The following is a 22,199-nucleotide window of genomic DNA, read 5'->3' on the forward strand; positions in this document are numbered from 1 at the left end:
AACACTTTCCCTATGAAGAAAGGTTAAAACGCTTGGGGCTCTTTAGCTTGGAGAAATGTCGACTGTGGGGTGACATGATAGAGGTTTACAGGATTATGCGTGGGATAGAGAGGGCAGAGAAAGAAGTGCTTTTCTCCATTTCTCACAATATAACTCGTAAACATTCAGTGAAATTGCTGAGCAGTCAGGTTAGAACTGATAAAAGGAAGTACTTCTTCACCCAAAGGGTGATTAACATGTGGAATTCACTGTCACAGGAGGTGGTGGCAGCTACAAGCATAGAGGGGATTGGATAAGCATATGGAGCAGAGGTCCATCAGTGGCTATTAGCCGCAGCGTATTGTTGGAACTCCCTGTCTGGGGCAGTGATGCTCTGTATTCCTGGTGCTTGGGAGGGGGCACAGTGGGAGGGCTTCTAGCACCACTGGTGGACCTCTGATGGCACTTGGGTTTTTTGGCCACTGTGTGACACAGTCTGTTGGACTAAATGGGCTGTTGGCCTGATCCAACATGGCTTCTCTGTTGTTCTTGCCTCCCTACCCCACACTGCAACTCAATCCATCCTACTTTTGAGGCATCTTGAAACACAACTGAATGTGTGAGATCATAACCACTGGTTTAGCTCTTGAATTTTGTTTGCTTAGGTTTTTTCCTGCCGGCTGGGAAACGAGCAGGAAACGGCCCTCTCCATCATCGATCCTGTACAAATTCAGATTGATCTTGTGGGGAATTCTTCATATCCCAGTGGGTCCGGGTTGCTGGATGCATTCAACAGTGAAGACTTCCCACCTGTTTTAGAGGTAATATGTGAAACCACTGAGGAGGGGCACAGTTATCAGGCATAGTTGCATGTTCTCTGTAAACATTCCAAGTGATGCATGCTCCAAGACTAGTTTACCTAGTGTGATGGATATATATACTCTTAATTCTGGCAACCGCCCCTCTTCAGAAACCTCCTCAGAGAGCCAGTTTGGTGTAGTGGTTAAGTGCATGGACTCTTATCTGGGAGAACCGGGTTTGATTCTCCATTTGCAGCTGCTGGAATGGCCTTGGGTTAGCCATAGCTAAAAGGGCAGCTGTTGTAAGAGCTCTCTTAGCCCCACCTACCTCACAGGGTGTCTGTTGTGGGGGGAGAAGATATAGGAGATTGCAAGCCGCGCTGAGTCTCTGGTATAAATCTGCAATTCTACTTCTTGTATGAGACAACAGGAGCCATGAAACCAAACTGACAACAGCCTCTAATTGACAGTAGTAGCTGTTGGTTTTGGTAACTGCTACAGACACTGAATCGGTCCTCTCATGTCTACTTTCCTTCTTTGGTGAAACCTTGACAGCTTTGGGCAAAAGGGACAGAGTCCTTCTCGTAACATCCATTCACTAGTAATTCCATATCTCTCCTCTGCTGCCTGAAAAAGCTGGTCTCTTCTTTGCAGCTGCATAAAGCTCTGACCTCTTGGGTTACAAAACAGAGCAAGGTACGTCTCTTCCACCTCACCACCCCCAACGTTAATGTCTGTGGTGGATTTTTTAAAGGAAAAAAAAAGACACTTTCAAAGGTACGACTGGCCCCTGCTTTTTAAGCATTCAGTGAGGGTAGCATTTGAAAGATGAAATGCTGATATGAAAGCTTTTCACTATTCATGGGAATTTGTAGAAGAAAGAACTTAAGAGCCCAGTGGTCCATCTAGTCCAGGGGTGGCCAAACTGTGGCTCTTTCACACATATTGAGTGGCTCTCAAAGCCCCAGTGCCCTGTCAGCCGGCTTGGAGAAGGCATTTGCCTCTTTAAATCGCTCCTTCAACCAAGCCGGCAGCTTGGGAAATGCATTTAAACTTAAAGTTGCTTTCTTTCCACCTCTCCCATCTATTTGCCTTCCTATTCTATATGGCTCTTACATCAAGTAAGTTTGCCACCCTGATCTAGTTCATTTTATCTTGCATGGTCTGACGTAGGGAGCTGTAACTCTTGAAAGCTTGTAACCCGGCAATCTTGTTGATCCCCAAGGTGCTCATGTACTCAGATCTAGTGACCAGCCAGTTAACTGGAGGGCCAACTAGTGGGCATAGCTGAATTAAAAGTAAAAACTAAGCAAAATGAAATCTTTGAGCTATTTCCTTTTCTTTTAAGCTATTGCCGTGTCAGTTTTCTTTTGCTTCTCCATTTCCTTAGATTCATTTACAAGCACTGGACATCCGATTGTCTTACAATGACGTGCAGCTGTTTCTGGCTATCGCCAAGTCCATTCCTGGCCAGACCAGCAGCGCCACGCCTGACGCTTCTGCCCCAGATGGCAGAGCGTCTGTTTTTGCTCCTCCTGCTGCAGTAAAAGAGGTCTCGGGACCAGCCTCAGAAACCACAGGCGCTTCGAAACACACTCTGGATCCTGTCCTTGGTATGAATTTCATTTTTGGACTGCAGTTACGTTGTCGTCCCCCCCACCACCACCCTTGGTCTTAAGTAGTCCGTAGGAGAGCAAATCCAGATATAATGTGAAATTGCCTTATGCTGAATTGAGTTCTCGCGTCACACGCACAACTCTATGAGCTGTATCCAGCCAAGCACACCCAGAAGACACATGGAGATTCCCCACTCTTTTTCCAGTGCTCCTTCTGGCCTCTGGAAAAGATCATTCCTGGGATTGCGAGATCCACACAGGGCAAATAGCCTCATGGGTTGGGAAGCTGAAGAGCAGAGAAACCGAGGAGCAATTTAATCTCTTCCCTTCCTTGCGACTCTCCAGTCTGCATGCTGTTCCTTCGTCTGTTTGCTTCTTTTATTTATGGGGAGCCAGTGGGAAGCAAAAAGCAGCGTGCCTGGTTCTGCTTTCCTCCATTTGTTCCTCACAACAGCCTTGTGAGGGAGGTTAGGCTGAGAGGGGTGTGACTAGGCCAAGGTCATCCAACAAATTTCTGGGACAGAGCAGGGAAACCTTGTTCAGATCCCGTGACTCAGGAATGATCTTCGAGCTGGGACTGCTGAGTGCGGCGGTGTGTGGAATCGTCAGCATTCTGGGAACGTGTGGCTGAGTTCAGACCCATGTTGCTTCCTCTGGCTGGCAGTCTCAGGCAGAGAAAGGGCTTTCCTAAGGCCTTAAGAATCTACTTGACCTGCTTAAGAATCCCATAAATGAAAATTCCAGGAGTTGAACTCCTTTATGCAAAGCGTGTGCCCTGTAGGGAACCTTGGCTCCTGCCAAGCATTTATCAAAGTGTATTGTCAAATGTAATCCAAGTACAGTCAACGTTTCATTGATTTTGTAACGTTGAGTCCCTTGAGATCTGGGGAAACAATTTCGTTTTGCTTGTTGGCTGGCACACGTCAGTCTGACCGACTGTAATCTCTGCTTGGTTTTGCAGTTGAGCTGCGGTAGCAAATACGTTGCATATGTTTGCAGGCATACAGTGTCTCATTTTGTTGTTTTGGAAGGGTTCTACCGTGGTTTGGTTCTCCCAAAAGAATTTTATGAATGTTAGGCTTGAGGAGAGAAAAAAATTAATGTGCGTGTGTAACATTTTGGAGCTGAAAGCAGAAGTAATATGTTTCAGGCTGGTATAGAAGCTGTGTTTGATGTAGTGGTTAAGTGTGTGGACTATTTATCTGGGAGAACCAGGTTTGGTTCCCCACTCCTCCACTTGCAGCTGCTGGAATGGCCTTGGGTCAGCCATAGCTTTGGCAGGAGTTGTCCTTGAAAGGGCAGCTTCTGGGAGAGCTCTCTCAGCAACACCCACCTCACAGGGTGTCTGTTGTGGGGGGGAAAGGTATAGGAGATTGTAAGTCGCTCTGAGTCTCTGATTCAGGGAGAAGGGCGGGGTATAGATCTGCAGTCGTCTTCTTCCCTTGGTGATGGAATTTTTTTACCCACACCTGCTGAAAGATAAAAATGTCCAGAATTCCAGGCTGTGTGTGGTGTTACCACTCAGGGCAGTTGGCAGTGGTGTTTTGATGTAGGCATGTTTTTAATTCATGTCCTGCACAATAAGCCATCTTATACTGAATCAGACCCTCAGTCCACCAAGGTCAACATGGTCTACTCAGTCTCACAGTCAAGTAGATTCTTAAGGCCTTAGGAAAGCCCTTTCTCTGCCTGAGACTGCCAGCCAGAGGAAACAACACGGGCCTGAACTCAGCCAACTAGAGAGCTAGTTTGGTGTAGTGGTTAAGTGTGCGGACTCTTATCTGAGAGAACCAGATTTGGTTCCCCACTCCTCCACTTGCAGCTGCTGGAATGGCCTTGGGCTAGCCATAGCTCTGGCAGAGGTTGTCCTTGAAAGGGCAGCTGCTGTGAGAACCCTCTCAGCCCCACCCACTTCACAGGGTGTCTGTTGTGGGGGGGGGGGAGATAAAGAAGATTGTAAGCCACTCTGAGTCTCTGATTCAGAGAGAAGGGCGGGGTATAAATCTGCAGTTCTTCTTCTCCAGGGAATCAGGCTGAGGTCTTTCCCATCATCCTGGTCCTTTTTAACTGGAGATCCCAGGAGATGAACTTGGGACCTTCTGCATGCCAAGCAGAAGTTCTTCCACTGAGCCCCACAGCACCTTTCCTGCTTGCTGGCCTTGAACGCTGGCCTTCAAAGCAGCCTGCTGCACAAGAACAACCTTAAGATAGAATCTCTCAAACAATGAGGGCACTGAAACATTGCTGAAAAATAAACAGGAGTCTTGTAGCACTGGGAAACATTGGCGGTTGTCCTGTTGTCATGACGCCGACCACCGTCTTGAGCCCAGGGCACACTAATCTCGCTTCAGAACCAGTGTTAGGTGAACACTGCAGTGTGTCCTGCGCACCGATTCCAGGACACCATTGCACAATGGCTTGGCCTTGTTAAGTTCATCACGGCAAAGCAATGCCAGCCACTTTGAAAGGGCAAGTTCCGGAGGGTAGCCATGTCAGTCTGCAGCAGAACAGCTAGATTTGATTCTGGCAGCACCTGGTTTTGGGGATAAAAGCTTGCAAGAGCCAGAGCTCATGGTATCTGACAAAGGGAGCTTTGACGCTTGAAAGCTTGTCCCCCCCAAAATCTAGTTGGTCTCTAAGGTGCTCCTGGACTTGACTCTTGGTACTGAAGAAGGAAAGCATCATAGCCAATGGACACGTGAAGCGGCTTTCTACTGAATCAGGCCATTGGTCCCTCAAGATCAGTATTGTCTACTCAAACTGGCAGTGATGCTCCAGGGAAGGGGTGGCCAAACTTGCTTAACGTAAGAGCCGTATAGATTAAATGCCAGGTGTTTGAGAGCTGCAAGACATGAATGTCAGATGTTTGAGAGCTGGAGGGGAAGGGGAGAGGGAGGAAAGCAAATAGATAGGGGGAGGCAGGAGGGATGCAGAGGTGGAAAGAAAGCAACTTTAAATGTATTCTTCAAGCTGCCAGCTGGCTTAGCTTGGAGAAGTGATGTAAAGAGAGAAATGCCTTCTCCAAGCCAGCCGACAGAGGGGTGGGGGCTTTGAGAGCCGCGCAATAAGTGTGAAAGGACCACATGTGGCTCCTGGGCCGCAGTTGCCACCCTTACTGCAGGGTCTCAAGGAGAGGTCTTTCACATCTACTTCCAAATTCTTTTAACTGGAGATGCTGGGGATTGGCAAGCAGGCACTCCACCACTGGGCCATGGGAAGTATTGAAAGCAAAATGATGTCATGCAAATGAGTCAACCTGGACAGTGACTAAATATTCCATTCCAGAGTTACAGCTGGCTCGGCTGCAGGAACTGGGATTTAGCGTCGACGACTGTCGCAAAGCTCTTTTGGTGTGCCAAGGTAGGACCCCATGAACTTTACTTACAACACTGATTCTGTTCTCTTAACCATTTGCTGCCGCAGAAAAACAGATGAACTAGCTGTGCTTTAAACACCCCAGTATTGGTTCCCTTTCCATTCTGCTGCCTGCCTGCAGTTAATCACTTTTCAGCGGCTCTTTCCATGCTTTGTCAGCCTTCTCTTTCTAGCTGGTCTTCAGTTCCTCCATCTTTACATGATCTCTGTGCTGCTGCTTTCCCCTCTTTCATGTAGTGGTTAAGTGTGCAGACTCTTACCTGGGAGAACCGGGTTGGATTCCCCACTCCTCCACTTGCAGCTGCTGGAATGGCCTTGGGTCAGCCATAGCTCTGGCAGAGGTTGTCCTTGAAAGGGCAGCTGCTGTGAGAGTCCCCTCAGCCCCACCCACCTCACAGGGTGTCTGTTGTTGGGGAGGAAGATAAAGGAGATTGTGAGCCGCTCTGAGACTCTGAATGGAGGGCAAAATATAAATCCAATGTCGTCGCCTTCTTTAAACCTAAAATTCAACAGTGGCTTCCAAATGTGTCTAGGCTCGAGATGAGTCATCCAGCTGATGAGTTGTTTGTAACCAGGAGAGACTTGGAAGAAGGGAAGGAACTTTGGGCTCAGTGGTCTTGAGCTATATCTTACTTTGCCTTCCCGCCTCGCAGTTTCTAGTAGGCAAACACAGGACTTTTTTTTGTCAAAAAAGCCCTGCAGGATGTTATTTGCATGTTAGGCCACACCCCCTGATGCCAAGCCAGCTGGAACTGGAACAAAAAGCCATGGGCAGATGTATAGATGAGAAGAGTCCTGTGTCCCTTCTGCACTTTGGCCTATTTCGTTCTTTTCTGCACCCGCTGGACAGCTTTCATTTATGAACGTATGAATCCGCCTTATACTGAATCAGAGCCTTGGTCTATCACAGCCAGTCTTGTCTGCTCAGACTGGCAGAGGCTTTCCAAGGTCTTAGGCTGAGGTCTTTCCCATCACCTCCTACCTGATCCTTTTAACTGGAAAAGCCGGGGGTTGAACCCAGGACCTTCTGCATGGCAAGTAGATGCTGTGCCACTGAGCCTTTCCCCCTTGGATTATAATGTTGTGGGAGTTAAAAGGCCATGAGCTGGCCAAACATGCTGCCTAGACAGCTACCAAGCTTGCCAATTTTAATATGCTTGGAGGTGTTAGCAGGCAATCAGAAAGATGTATGCGGTGCCAGCAGAAATTTGCTCAGTGCTGAGAGAGAACTAATAATCAGCTGCTTTCCCAGGTCTTCCAGCTTGTTCTCATTGATACTCACTCTCTTGGGAATACTTTGCCATTTGTGTACAGCAAGATGAACAGCTGCAGAAAGAACAGCTTTGCGTTCCCCATGTCACACAGTGGGAGGGAAGGCAGCACGGTATATCCTGATCTCATCAGATCTTTGGGAGCTGAACAGGGTCGGTACTAGGAAGGGAGACCTCCAAGGAGGACAACGGCAGGAGAGGGCAACGGCCAACCACCTCTGCTTCCTGCTTGCCTTGAGGGCCTCTTACTGGGGTTGCTGTAAGTTGGCTGGGACTTGATGGCATTTCACACAGACACACAGAAGCTTCCCTTTAGTGATCCTATGAACATCCAAGCCAAGACTGGAACAGCTGCACACGCCTTCCAAGTGAACTGATGCAGTATTTATGATTGGCATCTTCTCATAGGAAACACACAGGAAGAGGTCTGCTCAAGGATTGGAGGTGGCCTTCATAATCCTCAGTACCCACTAAGGTGGGAAGCCCTACTGGGATACGCCCCTTGCAGCCTTCCCTCAACAGTCAGACCAATCGCTGCTTCAGGGTCCTCCTCTTTGACAGGTTCACCAAACATTTAGAATCCTAGAATCACAGAGTTGGAAGGGACCTCCAGGGTCATCTAGTCCAACCCCCTGCACAGTGCTCGAAACCCACAAATACCTACCCCAAATTCACAGGATCTTCATCGCTGTCAGATGGCCATCTAGCCTCTGTTTAGAAACCTCCAAGGAAGGAGAGCCCACCACCTCCTGAAGAAGCCAGTTTCACTGAGGAACTGCTCTAATGGTCAAGAAGTTCTTCCTGATGTTGAGCCAGAAACTCTTTTGATTTAATTTCAACCCATTGGTTCTGGTCCTACCTTCTGGGGCCACAGAAAACAATTCCACACCCTCCTCTATATGACAGCCTTTCAAGTACTTGAAGATGGTGATCATATCACCTCTCAGCTGCCTCCTCTCAAGTGTTTTTGCCTCCACAACCATGTCATCTTGCACCATATGGTCCAAATTCTCTTTCAAGGGTTAGATGCTGATATACTAGCATTTTTCTTTCTGAAGACCATCAGCTGGCTACATTCTTCTTGTTTTGGAAGTTATTGCCACATGTCTTTTTTAACATGAGGATCATGGAAGTTATTGCCGAATGGCTTTTGCAACATGAGGTTCTTCTTCAAAGGAGGAAAGTGCATCCTGAAAAGACTGCCAAGCCATTGTGATAGAATAGGTGGTGACAGGCAAGAATGTGGGAAATCAAGTTCAGATCCTTGTTCTGCCCTTGGGAGCCCACCTGGGTAAGCCTGGGGGCCTATTTCTTCTCTCTCGGATCAGAACTTAACTCACAGCATTGTTGAGAGGATGAAATGGAGGAGCATGCTTGTAGACCATTGGGCTCATTCAAGGAAAGGTGGGTTAAAAATGTAATCAAGGGTGAGGAGTAACACAGACTTTGAAGGCAGTTCGACGCTTTCTTGCCATTCCTGTTTACTCCAGTGGGGGGAGATCTTTCCCAAGTTTTCATCATGCCTAGGGTTTGAGTACTGACTGTGAGAAACCGCTGATTGTGAAGCCAGTCTGGAAACTTATTTTCTCTGTTTCTACTTAATTTTCTTCTTTTTTGCTTCTTTAAAAAAAAAGTTTATGGTTAGTGAGTGGGCAGATCAAGCTTATTCACTGTGGGAAAGGAATAACCTTAGTCCCACTTTTTATAAGCTTCCATCCTCCCCCCCCCCCCCCCCCTTAAGACAGGAAGTCTTACTAAATGCTTATCTGAGTTTGTTAGAGTTGGCCTTCCTAAAGTGCAAAACTTGTATTGCCATATTCATCTTCTGAAGCTGATAAATTTCAAAATGTCATGATTATTCTCACCTCATTGGCCAAAACTTTGCCAAACTAGCCAGTCCCCTTGCTTTTTTCCTCCACCTTCCGAATCAGGCAGTTGATAGCAAGGTGGGTAGAAAATTTAGAAGAATTTGTTTTCCAGGAAGTAATTAAAATGTAGTAATACTAATAATACATTATATAAGCCACCAACTGTATAGTTTTAAGAACACCAACTGTAAATTTTAAGGACATCAAACATCAGGTGTTCAGTTGCTTGCTATTTTTACAGGTTCGGGAAACAATATTACTGACTGTGTCTTTCTCGGTTTCCTTTCATTTCTTTGGGGGATTGCACGTGGGCCGTGCGCTCAGGTCAACTGAAGAAAGCAGCGAGCTGGTTGTTCAAGAACGCTGAACCTCTGAAGTGCGTGCAGTCAGACTCGAGTCAGCGAGAGAACCAGGGCTCCACTGCCCTGCGCTTCATTTCTGGAGTGGAAGTCAAAGCCGAAAGCGTCTGCATTTGCTTCATAGACGACTGCATGGACTGCGACATTCCCTTAGCTGAATTAACCTTTTCACGTGAGAATTTGATTTAGTTGTCATCTTCACTGGCTATAGAACTGGGGGGAACAGTGGGTGACTTTCCATTTATGGCCAGCGCAACAACCCTCCACAGATACCTTTGGGATGCTGTTTTTGCAGAGTAATGAGGATTTGATAATGCTTGGGGTTGGGCTTTGAGGCTTTCTTTATGAATTTCAGCCCAAATTCCCTTTCTGTCTTAGTAATCTTGTTTTCCTATAATTGGCAGGTCTGAATTTTCTCCAGCATCTAAGAACCAGCCCCGAAGGCTATGCTCATTTTACACTCTCTGGAGATTATTATAACCGTGAGCTATCTGGTAAGAACAAAATCTATATGTCCATGTATGTTGTTGGATTTCAAGAGCCTGGACTTACAGGGCCTATGGTAAGATTGCCAGCCTTCAGATGGGAGCTGGAGATCTCCTGGAATTACAGCAGATCTCCAGACTACCTAGATAGCTTATTTATTTAAAAGATTTGTCCCACTTCTCCTGGAGGAAATGGCTGCTTTGGAATGTGGCCTGCATAGCATTATACCTCCCCCTCCAGCCTCAAATCTCCAGGTATTTCTGGATCCAGAGGTGGCAGTCCTGCCCATGCAGTATGGGGTTTGCATTTGCCAGGGCCAACAGAAGGCTGTCCCAATCCAGCAAATGGATAGTTCGGAGAACAGCTGTCAAGCATTGTATCCAGGTTGAGATCCAAAGTTTTTAACATAAAAATTAATGAGTCGGAGTTTCAGATTTTATATCACTTTTATTAGATTGTGTGTAATGTAGCAAAGTGTATTGGTTTTGGTTTTTTTAGTTAATACATTTCCTTGATGGTAGAAAATGCTTAGCCAGGCACAATTTATGTGTCCCCATAAAGTGGCAGAACAGTATAGTCTGATCTCAGGCACCGTGCTCAGCTTCAGAAACTTTGTGCTGCTCCCAAGTACCTCTGAAGCTCAATGTAAAAATCAAGGCAGTGGCTAGCCATCCTGACTTCCAGATTTGTTTGAACAGAGGGGTCTTTTCTCATCCTTGTGATCTCACAGGAGAGAAGGAGTAGACAGAATTCTGCTACTGTGTGTCTCTGAAGCTTCATGTGACAGCAGAGAAAGATCTGTGTCTTTTGCTTAGCGCTTGCCCAGTGAAAAATAGTGAATTTAGGCTGCATTCAGACACTGTGTGAATTTAGGTCGGGATGTTAACCTTCCCCCCAACATTCTTAGGCCTTCAGAACTGATGACTATTTTCACTTACACGTTGCTCTGCAACATCAGATGAATCCAATATGAAATGTTTGGGCCGTGTGTGCATCATCCTGATAATCTTTGAGCCTCACCAACTTATGTCTGCCTCTCTTCATTGGTCTCGGAAGTGCCCCTGGGTTCATATATAGGTCTCACATCTATTTAACTGTCATATCTGTATGCTGATTTGCTTCCATTCACAAGTCTTGCCAACTGCTTTAATCGAACTTCAGTTATACTTATGATCCACTTACTTATGCATCTTGACTGTAACTAGCCCTTCCTGGCAACTAACACCCACACCCTCTTTCTACCTATACACAACGTTTGAGAAAACGTGTTTCAGTGTATCCGAAGAAGTGTGCATGCCCATGACAGCTTATACCAAAAATTAAACTTCATTGGTCTTAAAAGTGCCATTGGACTCAAACTCGGTTCCCTCTCTCACTGTTACCGCAGGCTGGGAACCATTTATCGAGCCCTGGCCATGCTCGCTCACCTGGCAGCAGCAGGCGGCCAGTCGCCTCCACCCTTCTCGGTTGAAGCTGGAGGTGAAAACGAAGCATCGCCTGGACATCAACATCACTTCTGTGTTAACTGGTAGGTCCACTACGTATGGCTGTAAGACCACAGGAAGAGCCCTTCTGGATCAGACCGCTGGTCCATGGGTGCATTCACACTACGCTAACTAATGTGTTTTACATCCGGATTTTTACTGTGTAAGAATAGCAAAAATCCAGATGTAAAATGCGTTAGTTAGCATAGTGTGAATGCACCTCCTGTAGTCCAGCATCCTCATTTTATTGACTTATCTCTTCTAGGGTTTGGACTGTCACCAGGGCTGGATTTTTTACTATCCGTCTGTCTCTTCCCCACTCTTAGAGCAGTATGCTAGTACCAAACAGTCATGGATGGCAGATTACTGCAAGCAGGAGAAAGAAGTGGAGGCCGTCGAATCCGAAGAATGGATGGGCTCTTCAGTTGATCCTCCGTCGCTGGGGCAGGGTATGAGATGTACCCGTCGTATCCATAACAGATATTTTAAGAACTTGTTAATACCCACTTAAAGCAGCCTTTGCTGTCGCAGTCCTTTTAGTGCCGTGCTTCTGTCACTGCAGCAAGTGATGCTTTTTCTGTTCAGAGTTTTCCTCTCTCGTACGTTGATAGGCTGGTTTTGCTTTCCACTTGCCTCTTTGGCTTGACACAGCTTGCCTCTTCTGTCTGCCTGATGATATATTCATCTGTCTTTGGCCTGATGGAAGTATTAGATATTAAAACCTCAGTTGGCAGGATAATCAGGCCTTTGGAGATAACCTTATCCGTGCCCGCTTTGCCCATGTCGGCGCACACACCGGTATCCATGCAGCATCTGACTTCCCACTGTTTCTGCCCCCCTCCCAAACAGATGCTTATGTTTCCAGATGCCCCCTTTCAGTTTCAAGTCCCAAACCCACCCACGGTGCCACTTGGCCTCAGTCTGCTTCTGTGATTCCAGCCCCTGCATGGCTTCAGTCTCTTCCTCTCTTAGAGTCACCAAGTTGCTTGGCTTTGAGTCTCCCCCCCTCCCCCCACCCCTAGCTTGGAAAAGCACCGGAAGTGACTTGTCCCACCAGCCCCTCCTGTCCTCTAACTTGGGACAGCTTCCTCACCCACATGCTGTCAATCTTGCATTGCCCCCGTGAACTCTCATTTTCAGTCATTTAAACTCGCTTGTTTTTTCTCTCTCCTGTAGCTGCACATGCGCAGCTCGAGATGGAAAACTAACCAGTAAACGATGATGTCAGGCATTTTGCTTGGGAGCTGAGTTGCACTTGGCAAGCTCATTAACTGCTTTGTGGTCTTTTAGCCCCTGCAGGAGTGCATCCCCTGATCTTAATTCAAGAATATTCGTTAGCTCGTTTTTAAAGCTGACGTAGCAAATTGGTCCTTTGAAACTATGACTCAGCAGAAGTCAGAACTAGACGTTTGTCAGCGAATAAAGCAGTGCTATGCTTGTGGCTAGAGGAGGGCATCCCTGGAGTGGGCTATTCTTCTGCCTTGCTCCATAGGCAAGGAGTCTTAAGAGTATACCTCGCATCGCTTGGCTTTCCCTCCCTAAAGATAGTAATATCCTGGGGCACCAAAGTTTCCACAAGCTCAGAGCCCTGTCTGAAAAGACGTGGCTAGGCGGGGGGGGGGGGCAAGCAAAAATCGGGAAGAGGTGCACAGTTGGCACATGGGTAAGCATAAATACAGGGGTGTTCCTTTATATGCTAACTTCTCACTAGCGTCTCCAGTTCTGAGGTCAGATGACCAAGGCAATACAAAATCTAAAAGTAACTGTGCTATCTGTATTTGCCTCATCGCAAAGAGAAAAGACAGGGAAATAAATAGTCCACTGAGCCAATCTGGTGCAGTGGTTTGAGTGCTGGACTAGAACAGGGGTGGCCAAACTTGTTTAATGTAAGAGCCACATAGAATAAATGTCAGATGGTTGAGAGCCGCAAGACATGAATGTTAAGTGTTGGAGGGCAGGAAGGAAGGAAAGGAGAGGTGGAAAGAAAGCAACTTTTAATGCATTCTCCAAGTCATTGGCTGACTTGGCTTGGGGCAGTGGGGGCTTTGAGAGCCACACAATATGTGTGAAAGAGCCACACATGGCTCCTGAGTCACAGTTTGGCCACCCCTGGACTAGAATCTGGGCGACCCGGGTTCAAGTCCTCGCTCTGTCAGGGAAGCTCATTGGGTGACCTTGAATGAGTCACCCTCTCTTAGCTGAACCTACCTCGCAGGGCTGTTGTGAGTACACCATGGAGATGGGGAGAAAGATATAAGTTGCTTTGGATCCCTATAGAGGAAAGCAGGGGTGTAAATGAAATTAAACTCAGCCGTTAGTAAAAAGAGGAAACACCAGTAACTCCCCAAGATGTATTTGCAAATGGAAGCCACAGGTGCAAAGAGTGGGTGTGCCAGGTACTGCAAGATACATAACATCCATACCCGAGCAGTCAGTCAGTGGGCTTCCCCAGAGCATTTGACCTTTAAATGTCCTTAGAAAGCACCTCTTTCTAGGAGAGCTCTCATCCCTCTTGATAGGGCCTCTTTGACTTGCTGTGTGATTTCCCCACTGTACTTGACATTTTCCCTCGCTTTGGTACGTGCAATGATCTTACCTGTATATCTGCAAAAAAAACCACCCTCTTCTCCTCTTTCCCTGCTAATGTTCTCTTTCCTGTCTGCCAGGCCTTCCTCTTGTCTACCTTAGAACTAGGAGCACAGCCAGTCTGACTAACCTAGAGCACCAGATGTATGCTAGAGGTACTGTACCGCAGAGCGGAGATGCTTTTGCTTTTCTTGCTAGAAATGTCTTTGCGGAGGGAGGATTTCCTTGCTTCTAACGCTCTGGGCACGATATAAGCTCCCTCCCCAGCCTATGCCATGCACCGTTGCTGCTTTCCGGAGGCGTGGCTTTCATGGGCTCAGGAAGTTCAACGAACAGGCAGGAGATGAAGCTGAGCCCACCCTCTCCCTTCCCTGCTCTTTGCAGTTGGAGATCATAATCCAGGAGAAGTGGTAGCCTGTCCGGAGGAAAATATTGCTCTGCGCTTGCTTGAACTGGCTAGAAATGAAAGAAGGGGAGGGTTGTGGTCAGCAGCAAAGCACTTGTTTTGCATGCCAGGCTTGGGTTCAGTCTCCAGTTAAAGGATCTCAAGTAGCCAGGGCTGGGAAAGACCTCGCTGTGCCTAAGACCCTGGAAAGCCGCTGCCAGTCGCAGTCGAAAAGCCAGACCGGTCTCTGTATAAGGATCAGAGAGTTGTATCGCCGATGTCAGTGCTATTTAAAAAAAAGCAGATCGGGATTTCTGTCCATGCAGAAAAATGCGATGTGGTTAGAGAATCCAGAATTCGTTTGTCCTTGGTGCCATTGGGATACCCAGATTTAAGACTGGCAACCTCCAGGTGGGGGAGCAAAGTGCTCCTGGAAGCACCAGTGATCTCTAGACGACAGAGAATCATTTCTGCCGGAGATGAGGAAGCCGTGGCTCTGTTAAGGCAGTTTTCAGACGTTCAGGATCCGGGTCCTGTGTTCCAAAAACTTAAGCTGGGCCAGTGCCTTCATGAACAGGTTAGGTTCCAGTGAAATCGGCTTGGTTCAGTAACTAGTTTGGAGAGCCAGTTTGGTGTAGTGGTTAAGTGTGCGGACTCTTATCTGGGAGAACCGGGTTTGATTCCCCACTCCTCCACTTGCACCTGCTGGAATGGCCTTGGGTCAGCCATAGCTCTGGCAGAGGTTGTCCTTGAAAGGGCAGCTGCTGTGAGAGCCCTCTCCAGCCCCACCCACCTCACAGGGTGTTTGTTGTGGGGGGGAGGAAGGTAAAGGAGATTGTGAGCCACTCTGAGACTCTTCGGAGTGGAGGGCGGGATATAAATCCAATATCTTCTTCTTCATCATCTTCTAGTTTGGGGATTTCTTTTTTTTCTAATTAAAATTTACTAGGCTTTGCAATGGCTGTTGATGAAACACAGCAATTGGGGGGGGGGGGGGGACGGTGTATATGTGTGTAAATATTTGGCCAGCTCGCTTTAGATGTTCTTAATTCTGTCTTAGCTTTTTCTCCCCTTCCGCACCCCCTTGGCGCAGCAACCCCTGATATTCTGTCTCCTCCCCCCCCCCAAACCTGGATGTCTTTTAAAAACGCCTTTCAAAGGAAACTTTTAAAAATAGAACCTCTTGACCTTCCATGCTGGTGGATTGTCAGCTGTTGCGCTGAGGCTCGCTCTTGATTCGGAACTAAAGCAGGCAGCAGACTGTCTCCTTTCCACCTGAGAAAAGCTGATAGATTGGGAGAGAAAGCGTTTGAGAGTTACTCGCTCCAGGATGGGCTACACCCTCTGCGTCCTCTGTGAGTCACTGTTCTGGCCACATGATTAGAAGTAGGCAGGCAAACCCGAGAATTCGTGACGAGAGGAGCAAAAATTGGGCTGAAAAAGAAAAATATTAATCTAGCTGCGTTTTGCTTGGACTGGCTAGAAATGAAACCGGGGAGGGCTGTGGCTCAGTCCGCCTTTGGGAGCAGACTTGTTTTCTTTTCCCCTGACTCTGCATCAGAAGTGAACAGCCCAATCTCACCTCATGCAGAGATGTGATGTGCTACCCGTCACTGCCCCCTGCCCCAGCAGAGGCTTTTCAGAACAACACCAGAACAGTAAATCACACAGAGACACAACAGTGAGCTGCTAGAGTGCAGTGGTTAGGATTTTGAACAATGACCTGGGAGTCTCGGGTTCAAGTCTCCACTTCCGCGTGAAAATTCCTGGTCTTGGAATTCAGCATGATTTGCTCTCGCTCACACGGGGAAGTGCCAGTTGGCAGTGCCCCCTTTGTACCTGAGACTTCGCAACGTCACTGTAAGACAAGACATGAAGCAAAGCCCCAACTGCGGGCATCTCAGAAGGGCCTTTGCTGCCTGTTGTCGATCCGACTCCTGGCAGAGGCTGGGCCAGCACAGAGCAGCAGCTCCAGCTGAAAGCCAAAGTCACGTGAGTCATTTTCAGCAGCTCTGTCACCTGGTCAGCAGCCACTTTTGAAGCAGAAGAATCACCAGGAGCAGCTTCTGTTCCCGTGAAAGGAACATGCTGACCTTGGACGGACTGGCACAATAGCAGGGAAATATTTATAGCTAGCTATTTTTAGGTGGAAGTGCTGTATTGGTTCCTCACCATTGCCACCTGCCTGGCAAAAGTTATTTGAAGGGCAGGGGTGGATATGATGTGGGGTAACTGCCAAACCTTCCTCCCCAGTGCTCACTGCCCTCTCTGTGATGCTCAGTGCTGCCTCTGTATCATGGCAACCCAGTCATCCAATCACATGGAACGAGGGCAGGGAAGCACGTGCCGGTTTGGTGTAGTAATTAAGAGCACGGACTCTAATATGGGAGGGACTGGGTTTGATTCCCCACTCCTCCACATGCAACCAGCTGGGTGAGTTTGGGCCAGTCTCAAGTTCTCTCAGAGCTGTTCTCTCAAGAGCAGTTATCTCAGAGCTCTCTCAGCGCCACCTCCCTCACAGGGTGTCTGTTGGGGGGGAGAGGAAGGGAAGGAGATTGTAAGCCACTCTGAGACTCCGAGTGAAGGGCGGGGTATACATTCAGTCCCTTCTTCTTTTGACAGCGTCTGATGCACTCATGAAACCACTGCAGTCATGCAATTGGGGTTTTGCATCTAGCTCTCCTCCCCCCCCACCCGCCCAAAAAAGGTGTTTTGAGCACATCCTGAAAGACACACACCTCTGAAACCTTCTCCCTAAAACAGCCATCCGTATCCCCTTCTCAATCCTGCCTGTTGACTTTCAAGAGGACATCCCATTCAAGTGAATGAAAGAGGGAGGGGTACAGCCCTAAGCACCAGCCCTAAGCCAAAGCCTTGTTAATTATTTAACTTTTTGTTGCACACGTTCATTATTTTCTTTCCTCTCTGTGTAATTGTACGGTGGTTCCGGTAACTGGGGCAATCCCCATCCAACGTTATTCCACAGGACTGAGTTCTCCTGGGTCATTTTGGATTCTGCTCTGTCATGAGTGATGTTCCAACTTGGGAAGACCAGGCTCTGCTCAGAACCGCTCGCTGTCTTGAGCACTGCACCAGATGTGTGCTTCAGTCCAACAGCTGCAGTTGGCTGCAAAGTGTTCAGGCCAAAGTGGGGCCTCCCATTCAGAGCTCGGGTGCAGGATCAGGTCCCTTCTGAGGCTCCTTCATGATGCATGATAGATGCACAGGTGACCTTTTAGAGACAGCAAAGTTTACTGATCCTGAGCACAGAACCGGCTCTGTTCAGACACAGTACTGAACCATTGCTTTGACACTTTGGATACCTGAGGGAGTGTATCGAGTGGCCAGCAGGTTTGGGGAAAAGCCCTGTCCTGTCTTTTGAATAGTGGCTTGTGTGCAAAAGGAAAGTCAAAGGTTTTTATTGCAAGCCTCTATTAAAGGAACAGACCTCCCCCCTCTCCTAAGCAGTGTTCCCTCTGAGTTAGTGTGAGCTAGCTCACAGGCTTTTAGCCTCCAGCTCGCATATTTTTGTCTTAACTCAGGAAGGGTGACCCCAGAGCATACTAATTGATGCAGTAGTTCACAGCTTTAATGTCAGTAGCTCACAAAGTACAATTTCTGCTCACAGGACTTTGCAGCTTAGAGGGAACATTGCTCCTAAGTTAGTAAACTGAACTGTTACAGAGAGATGCTGTAATTCTGGTTTTAAAGCAATGGAATCTGTAAGCCGAACCAGTACCAGGGATAGTGTTTGTTAAGCCTGTTCCTCAAGTTGACGGGGCAGGTACCAGTAGAGTCAAGAGCTTAGACCTGAGGTTTTGAATGGACTAAGCAACTGAGCACAGTTTGATTGACCAGGGATTTGGGGAGGAGGGTGGCCCAGCATCTGAAAACTAGAGCTGCTTGCCTTTAGCGGACCAAGCCAGGGCCACCACTGACAATGGAGCAGCATCTGATTCTTGGAAGTGAAGGGGGGGGGGGGAAAGGCACATGGCTGCATTCTCCACTCCCTGAGTCCTTTTCCTCTCATCTCCTCACAGCTGAAATGAAGGCTCCAAAACGTCGACACCCTTTCGTGCCCTTTGCCCTGCGGAATCATACCGGTTGCACTCTCTGGTTTGCCACTTTGACCACCACCCCAACACGGTAAGGAGTCCTGGGCAAAGAGGGGAAAAACTTGAGGGCCTTTCCTCAGGCAAGTTATAAGCTCCGTGTGCTTAGGGTCAGCGCTCCGGACTTCCCTGGCTAATTATTTATGTGCTGCACTTTCTTGCCCACTAGAGACTCAAAGTGGCTTACGTTGGTCTTCATTTTATCCTCAGAACGACCCCGTGTGGTAGGCTAGCCTGAAAGCATGTCAAAGGCCCGAGGTCATCCAGTGAGCTTCCATGGCAGAGCGAGGATTTGAAACATTGGTCTCCCAGATCCTTGTCTTAACACCCTTAATTACTGAACCATAATGTGTTATTTCTTTTTCCTCGTCCTTCATCTGTGACTTGCTTGCTGCAATCTTTGGTTTATAGCATAGCACACTAATCCTCATTGGGGGGGAGGGGAAGAGTCGAAAAGAAGTTGTCATCATCATAGTAACCCAGAGGAAGGTTTTCTTAATGAGCTTTAGATCTGTCTTAGATTCAGATGCACATGTTACTCTCATTAAGATGCAAAGTGTGACAGTCGGGATGTCCGATTTCCTGCAAAACGTGACGGTCTGATGTGACTCTGCTTTCAGTGCTGCGCTCTCACACAGTGGAAGCCCCGGTGTCCTTCCAGAGGAAAACGGCACATTCCTCGATGATGCGCACAAAGTCAGCGAGTGGCGGGAAGTCCTGACGGGTGAAGAGGTTCCATTTGAGTTTGAAGCCAGGGGGAAACTGAGGCACAGGTGAAGAACCATGATCCACGCTGGCCATCATGTTTTAATGTTTGAGTAGCCACATTTTTAATGGGGCTTTACTTGAGGAGCTTGCGGGGGGGGGGGAATGCAGAGGGTCCCAACTTCAGTCCTCAGTATTTCCAGTTAATGATCTTCTTCTGAGAATGTGGAAGACAAGATGCTACAGGGCTACATGAATCGTTTTTCTGACTTGACATAATTCATTTGGGAGGGGCCACAGCTCAGTCATAGATTACCTGCTTTGCATACAGGAGGTCTCAGGTAAGTCTCTGGCATCCCCACTTAAAAGGGCCTCAGGTAACAGATGTTGGGAAAGACCTTTCTCTGTCTGAGACCCTGGAGAGCAGCCATCAGTCAGAGTAGACAATACTAAGCTACAGGAACCAATGTGGCATCATAGATTCATTGCACTTCTGTTTTGGGGCAGAGGCCTTGGCTGAGTGGTTGAGCACTTGGTTTGAATGCAGAAGGTGCCAGGTTAAGTTCCTGATAAATCCAGTCGAAACATTTGACAGCCATCCATCTGAGAGTCCTATATGCTACATGCAGCCGGAATCGATAGCAGCCAGATGGATTTGTTGAAAGGAAAAGAATAAGAATGCTTATAAAGCAAAATGACAATGTATGTGTTAACTCGGAAAAAAAACCTCCACCCTGTCTTTAATTACTCTTCCTAACATCAAACAGAATAAAAAGTTGCAATATAGAACTATTTTTAGAGACTCATAGCTAGTATCCCCATTAAAAGTTCAAATAAAAGTATGAATTTGCAGTGGTACTTCTTACAAGCTGATACCACAGCACTACCGGAGGAAATTATTCTGCAAGAGACCTCCAAAGAAGCGAACGCAGTTTAGCCATTGCTGTGCAGGCACTGGGAAAAGAAACTGCAATATGCTTAAGCCCTTCATAAAACAAGATTGTTATCGTGGGACGCTCAAGAGAATGGAATGCAACAAGTCCAACTTCGTTGAAAGATTTACCTCCTGCCTTTCCCAAAATGAAGTCACATGTAATAAAGATTACAGCATATATATAAGAGCCAAATAGAAACTTTGCTGTAATAGCGCCAACCTGGTATCTAATTTTCCAATATAACAAATCGTAAAGTCATGAAAAAATTCTTCAGTACAAACATTAATTTCATTCATGTAGTATTAATTGCACATTAATTCATTTGCACAAAAGGTATCAACAGTCCAATTCTACACTGGAAATCACTCTTACATAGTACAAAATTGCAAGTCGGAACAGTCATGAAATAAATTCTACAAAAAAAAAAAATCCAAAGTCTACACAAGAATCCCAGGTATAAATCACCTTCTTCAGTGAACCCTTCCAGGATTTAATAGGCAACAAACGGCCACCAGTGCTATATAGGAATGTGTATTTATGCCGCAGGAAATATTATTTTTGCTGAACGGGCACATCCCAGTGACTTAACACATGACTGAAGTGCTAACTCTCATTATGGTATATGAAGTTGAAGCAGCTCCTCAGAAGACAATAAAACCTAATCACAGTGAAGCCAAAAAGAGGTCCATCAGTGGCTATTAGCCACAGCATATTGTTGGAACTCTCTGTCTGGGGCAAGTGATGCTCTGTATTCTTGGTGCTTGGGGGAAACAGTGGGAGGGCTTCTGGTGTCCTGGCCCCACTGGTGGACCTCCTGATGGCACCTGGTTTTTTTGGCCACTGTGTGACACACAGTGTTGGACTGGATGGGCCACTGGCCCGATCCAACATGGCTTCTCTTACGTTCAGAGGTGGTTTGCTCTTGCCTGTCTTTGCACAGTAACCGCAGACTTCTTGGTGGTTTTTCATCCAAGTAGCAACCAGGACCGATTCTCCTTAACGTCTGAGATCTGATGAGATCAAGCTAGTCTGGACCGCCCCAGTCAGGGCACCAAAGAATACGTTGTCTGAAAAAGATAATAAAAGTTTAGGCCAAGAAGTAGCATCTCTATGTCACCCAAAGAGACTGGAACCCCAGGGGCTGGAGCTGATCCAGAAATGTTCCATTGGCTGTCATGTTGTTCTTTGCCTTGCTCCACGCATGCAGGCACACACACGACCTAAGGATTCATCAGCTGCAGGTGCGAGTAAACGGCTGGGAGCAAGTCAGCCCCGTCTCAGTGGACAAAGTGGGGATTTTTTTCCGCTACGCAGCTCCAGACAAGAGCACATCTTCGTCGACTGTAAGTTCTAGTTCCAGGTACCAGGTTTTTTGGAGTTGATCATGCTTTTGCAATATCTTCTGTCAGCAGTGGGATTTTTGTATGCGTGTGTTCTCTTAGAGAGCCAGTTTGGTGTAGTGGTTAAGTGTGCAGACTCTTATCTGGGAGAACCGGGTTTGATTCCCCACTCCTCCACTTGCAGCTCCTGGAATGGCCTTGGGTCAGCCATAACTCTCGCAGAGTTGTCTTTGAAAGGGCAGCTGCTGTGAGAGTACTCTCAGCCCCACCCACCTCACAGGGTGTCTGTTGTGGGGGAGGAAGATAAAGGAGATTGTGAGCCGCTCTGAGATTTGGAGTGGAGGGCGGGATATAAATCCAATATCTTCTTCTGTTAGCAGTGAAATTCTCCCCCCACCCCACCCCACCCCATACAAATGACTGGCTCTGAAGACCCTTGATTACTTTTGCTAAACTGAAAATGATAAAGCTCTGGAACTGGCCCAGAAGTTCATCCATGGGAAATTGACCCAACTTGTATTAATCACTGTGTTTTAGTTTTAAAGGGCATACACACACTAAACCTGTTCAGGTATATTTGTATGCTTTTTTGTTGCCACCCCCCCCCCCCCCACTTTCCCTGTTTTGGCACTTCATGTTTATTTGATCATAGCAAGCAGAATTTGCTGGTTGTATTAACAGCTATCAGGTATTTTTATTTGCCTGCCTGTTTTGGAAGTGGCCTTGAGAACAAACAAAATAACATGTGCAGGGGGATCAGTAACTTAAAACAGGATTGTACATTCTGGGTATCAAATGCCCAAGCAGAAAGGGAAGATATAAATTAATTTCGATTTTGGCAGTGGATATTTATTTTTCTGTAACGTTTGTAGGCTGCATCCTCTACCTAACTTACAGT

General features: G+C 47.2%; 1 protein-coding gene across 1 annotated transcript in view; it reads left to right on the forward strand.

Annotated features, from left to right (window-relative positions):
- Nucleotides 1-22,199, forward strand: part of VPS13D (vacuolar protein sorting 13 homolog D) — a 158,350-nt gene that overhangs the window by 49,190 nt on the left and 86,961 nt on the right. The window contains exons 33-43 of the mRNA XM_060259106.1: nt 645-800; nt 2,170-2,392; nt 5,681-5,755; nt 9,234-9,440; nt 9,673-9,762; nt 11,142-11,282; nt 11,565-11,687; nt 13,905-13,979; nt 18,250-18,355; nt 18,942-19,094; nt 21,169-21,304. Coding sequence (XP_060115089.1) covers nt 645-800; nt 2,170-2,392; nt 5,681-5,755; nt 9,234-9,440; nt 9,673-9,762; nt 11,142-11,282; nt 11,565-11,687; nt 13,905-13,979; nt 18,250-18,355; nt 18,942-19,094; nt 21,169-21,304 — 1,485 coding nt within the window. The remainder of the gene's footprint in view (nt 1-644; nt 801-2,169; nt 2,393-5,680; nt 5,756-9,233; nt 9,441-9,672; nt 9,763-11,141; nt 11,283-11,564; nt 11,688-13,904; nt 13,980-18,249; nt 18,356-18,941; nt 19,095-21,168; nt 21,305-22,199) is intronic.

The sequence above is a fragment of the Heteronotia binoei genome, chromosome 18, assembly GCF_032191835.1.
Source record: "Heteronotia binoei isolate CCM8104 ecotype False Entrance Well chromosome 18, APGP_CSIRO_Hbin_v1, whole genome shotgun sequence".
Lineage (NCBI taxonomy): Eukaryota > Metazoa > Chordata > Lepidosauria > Squamata > Gekkonidae > Heteronotia > Heteronotia binoei.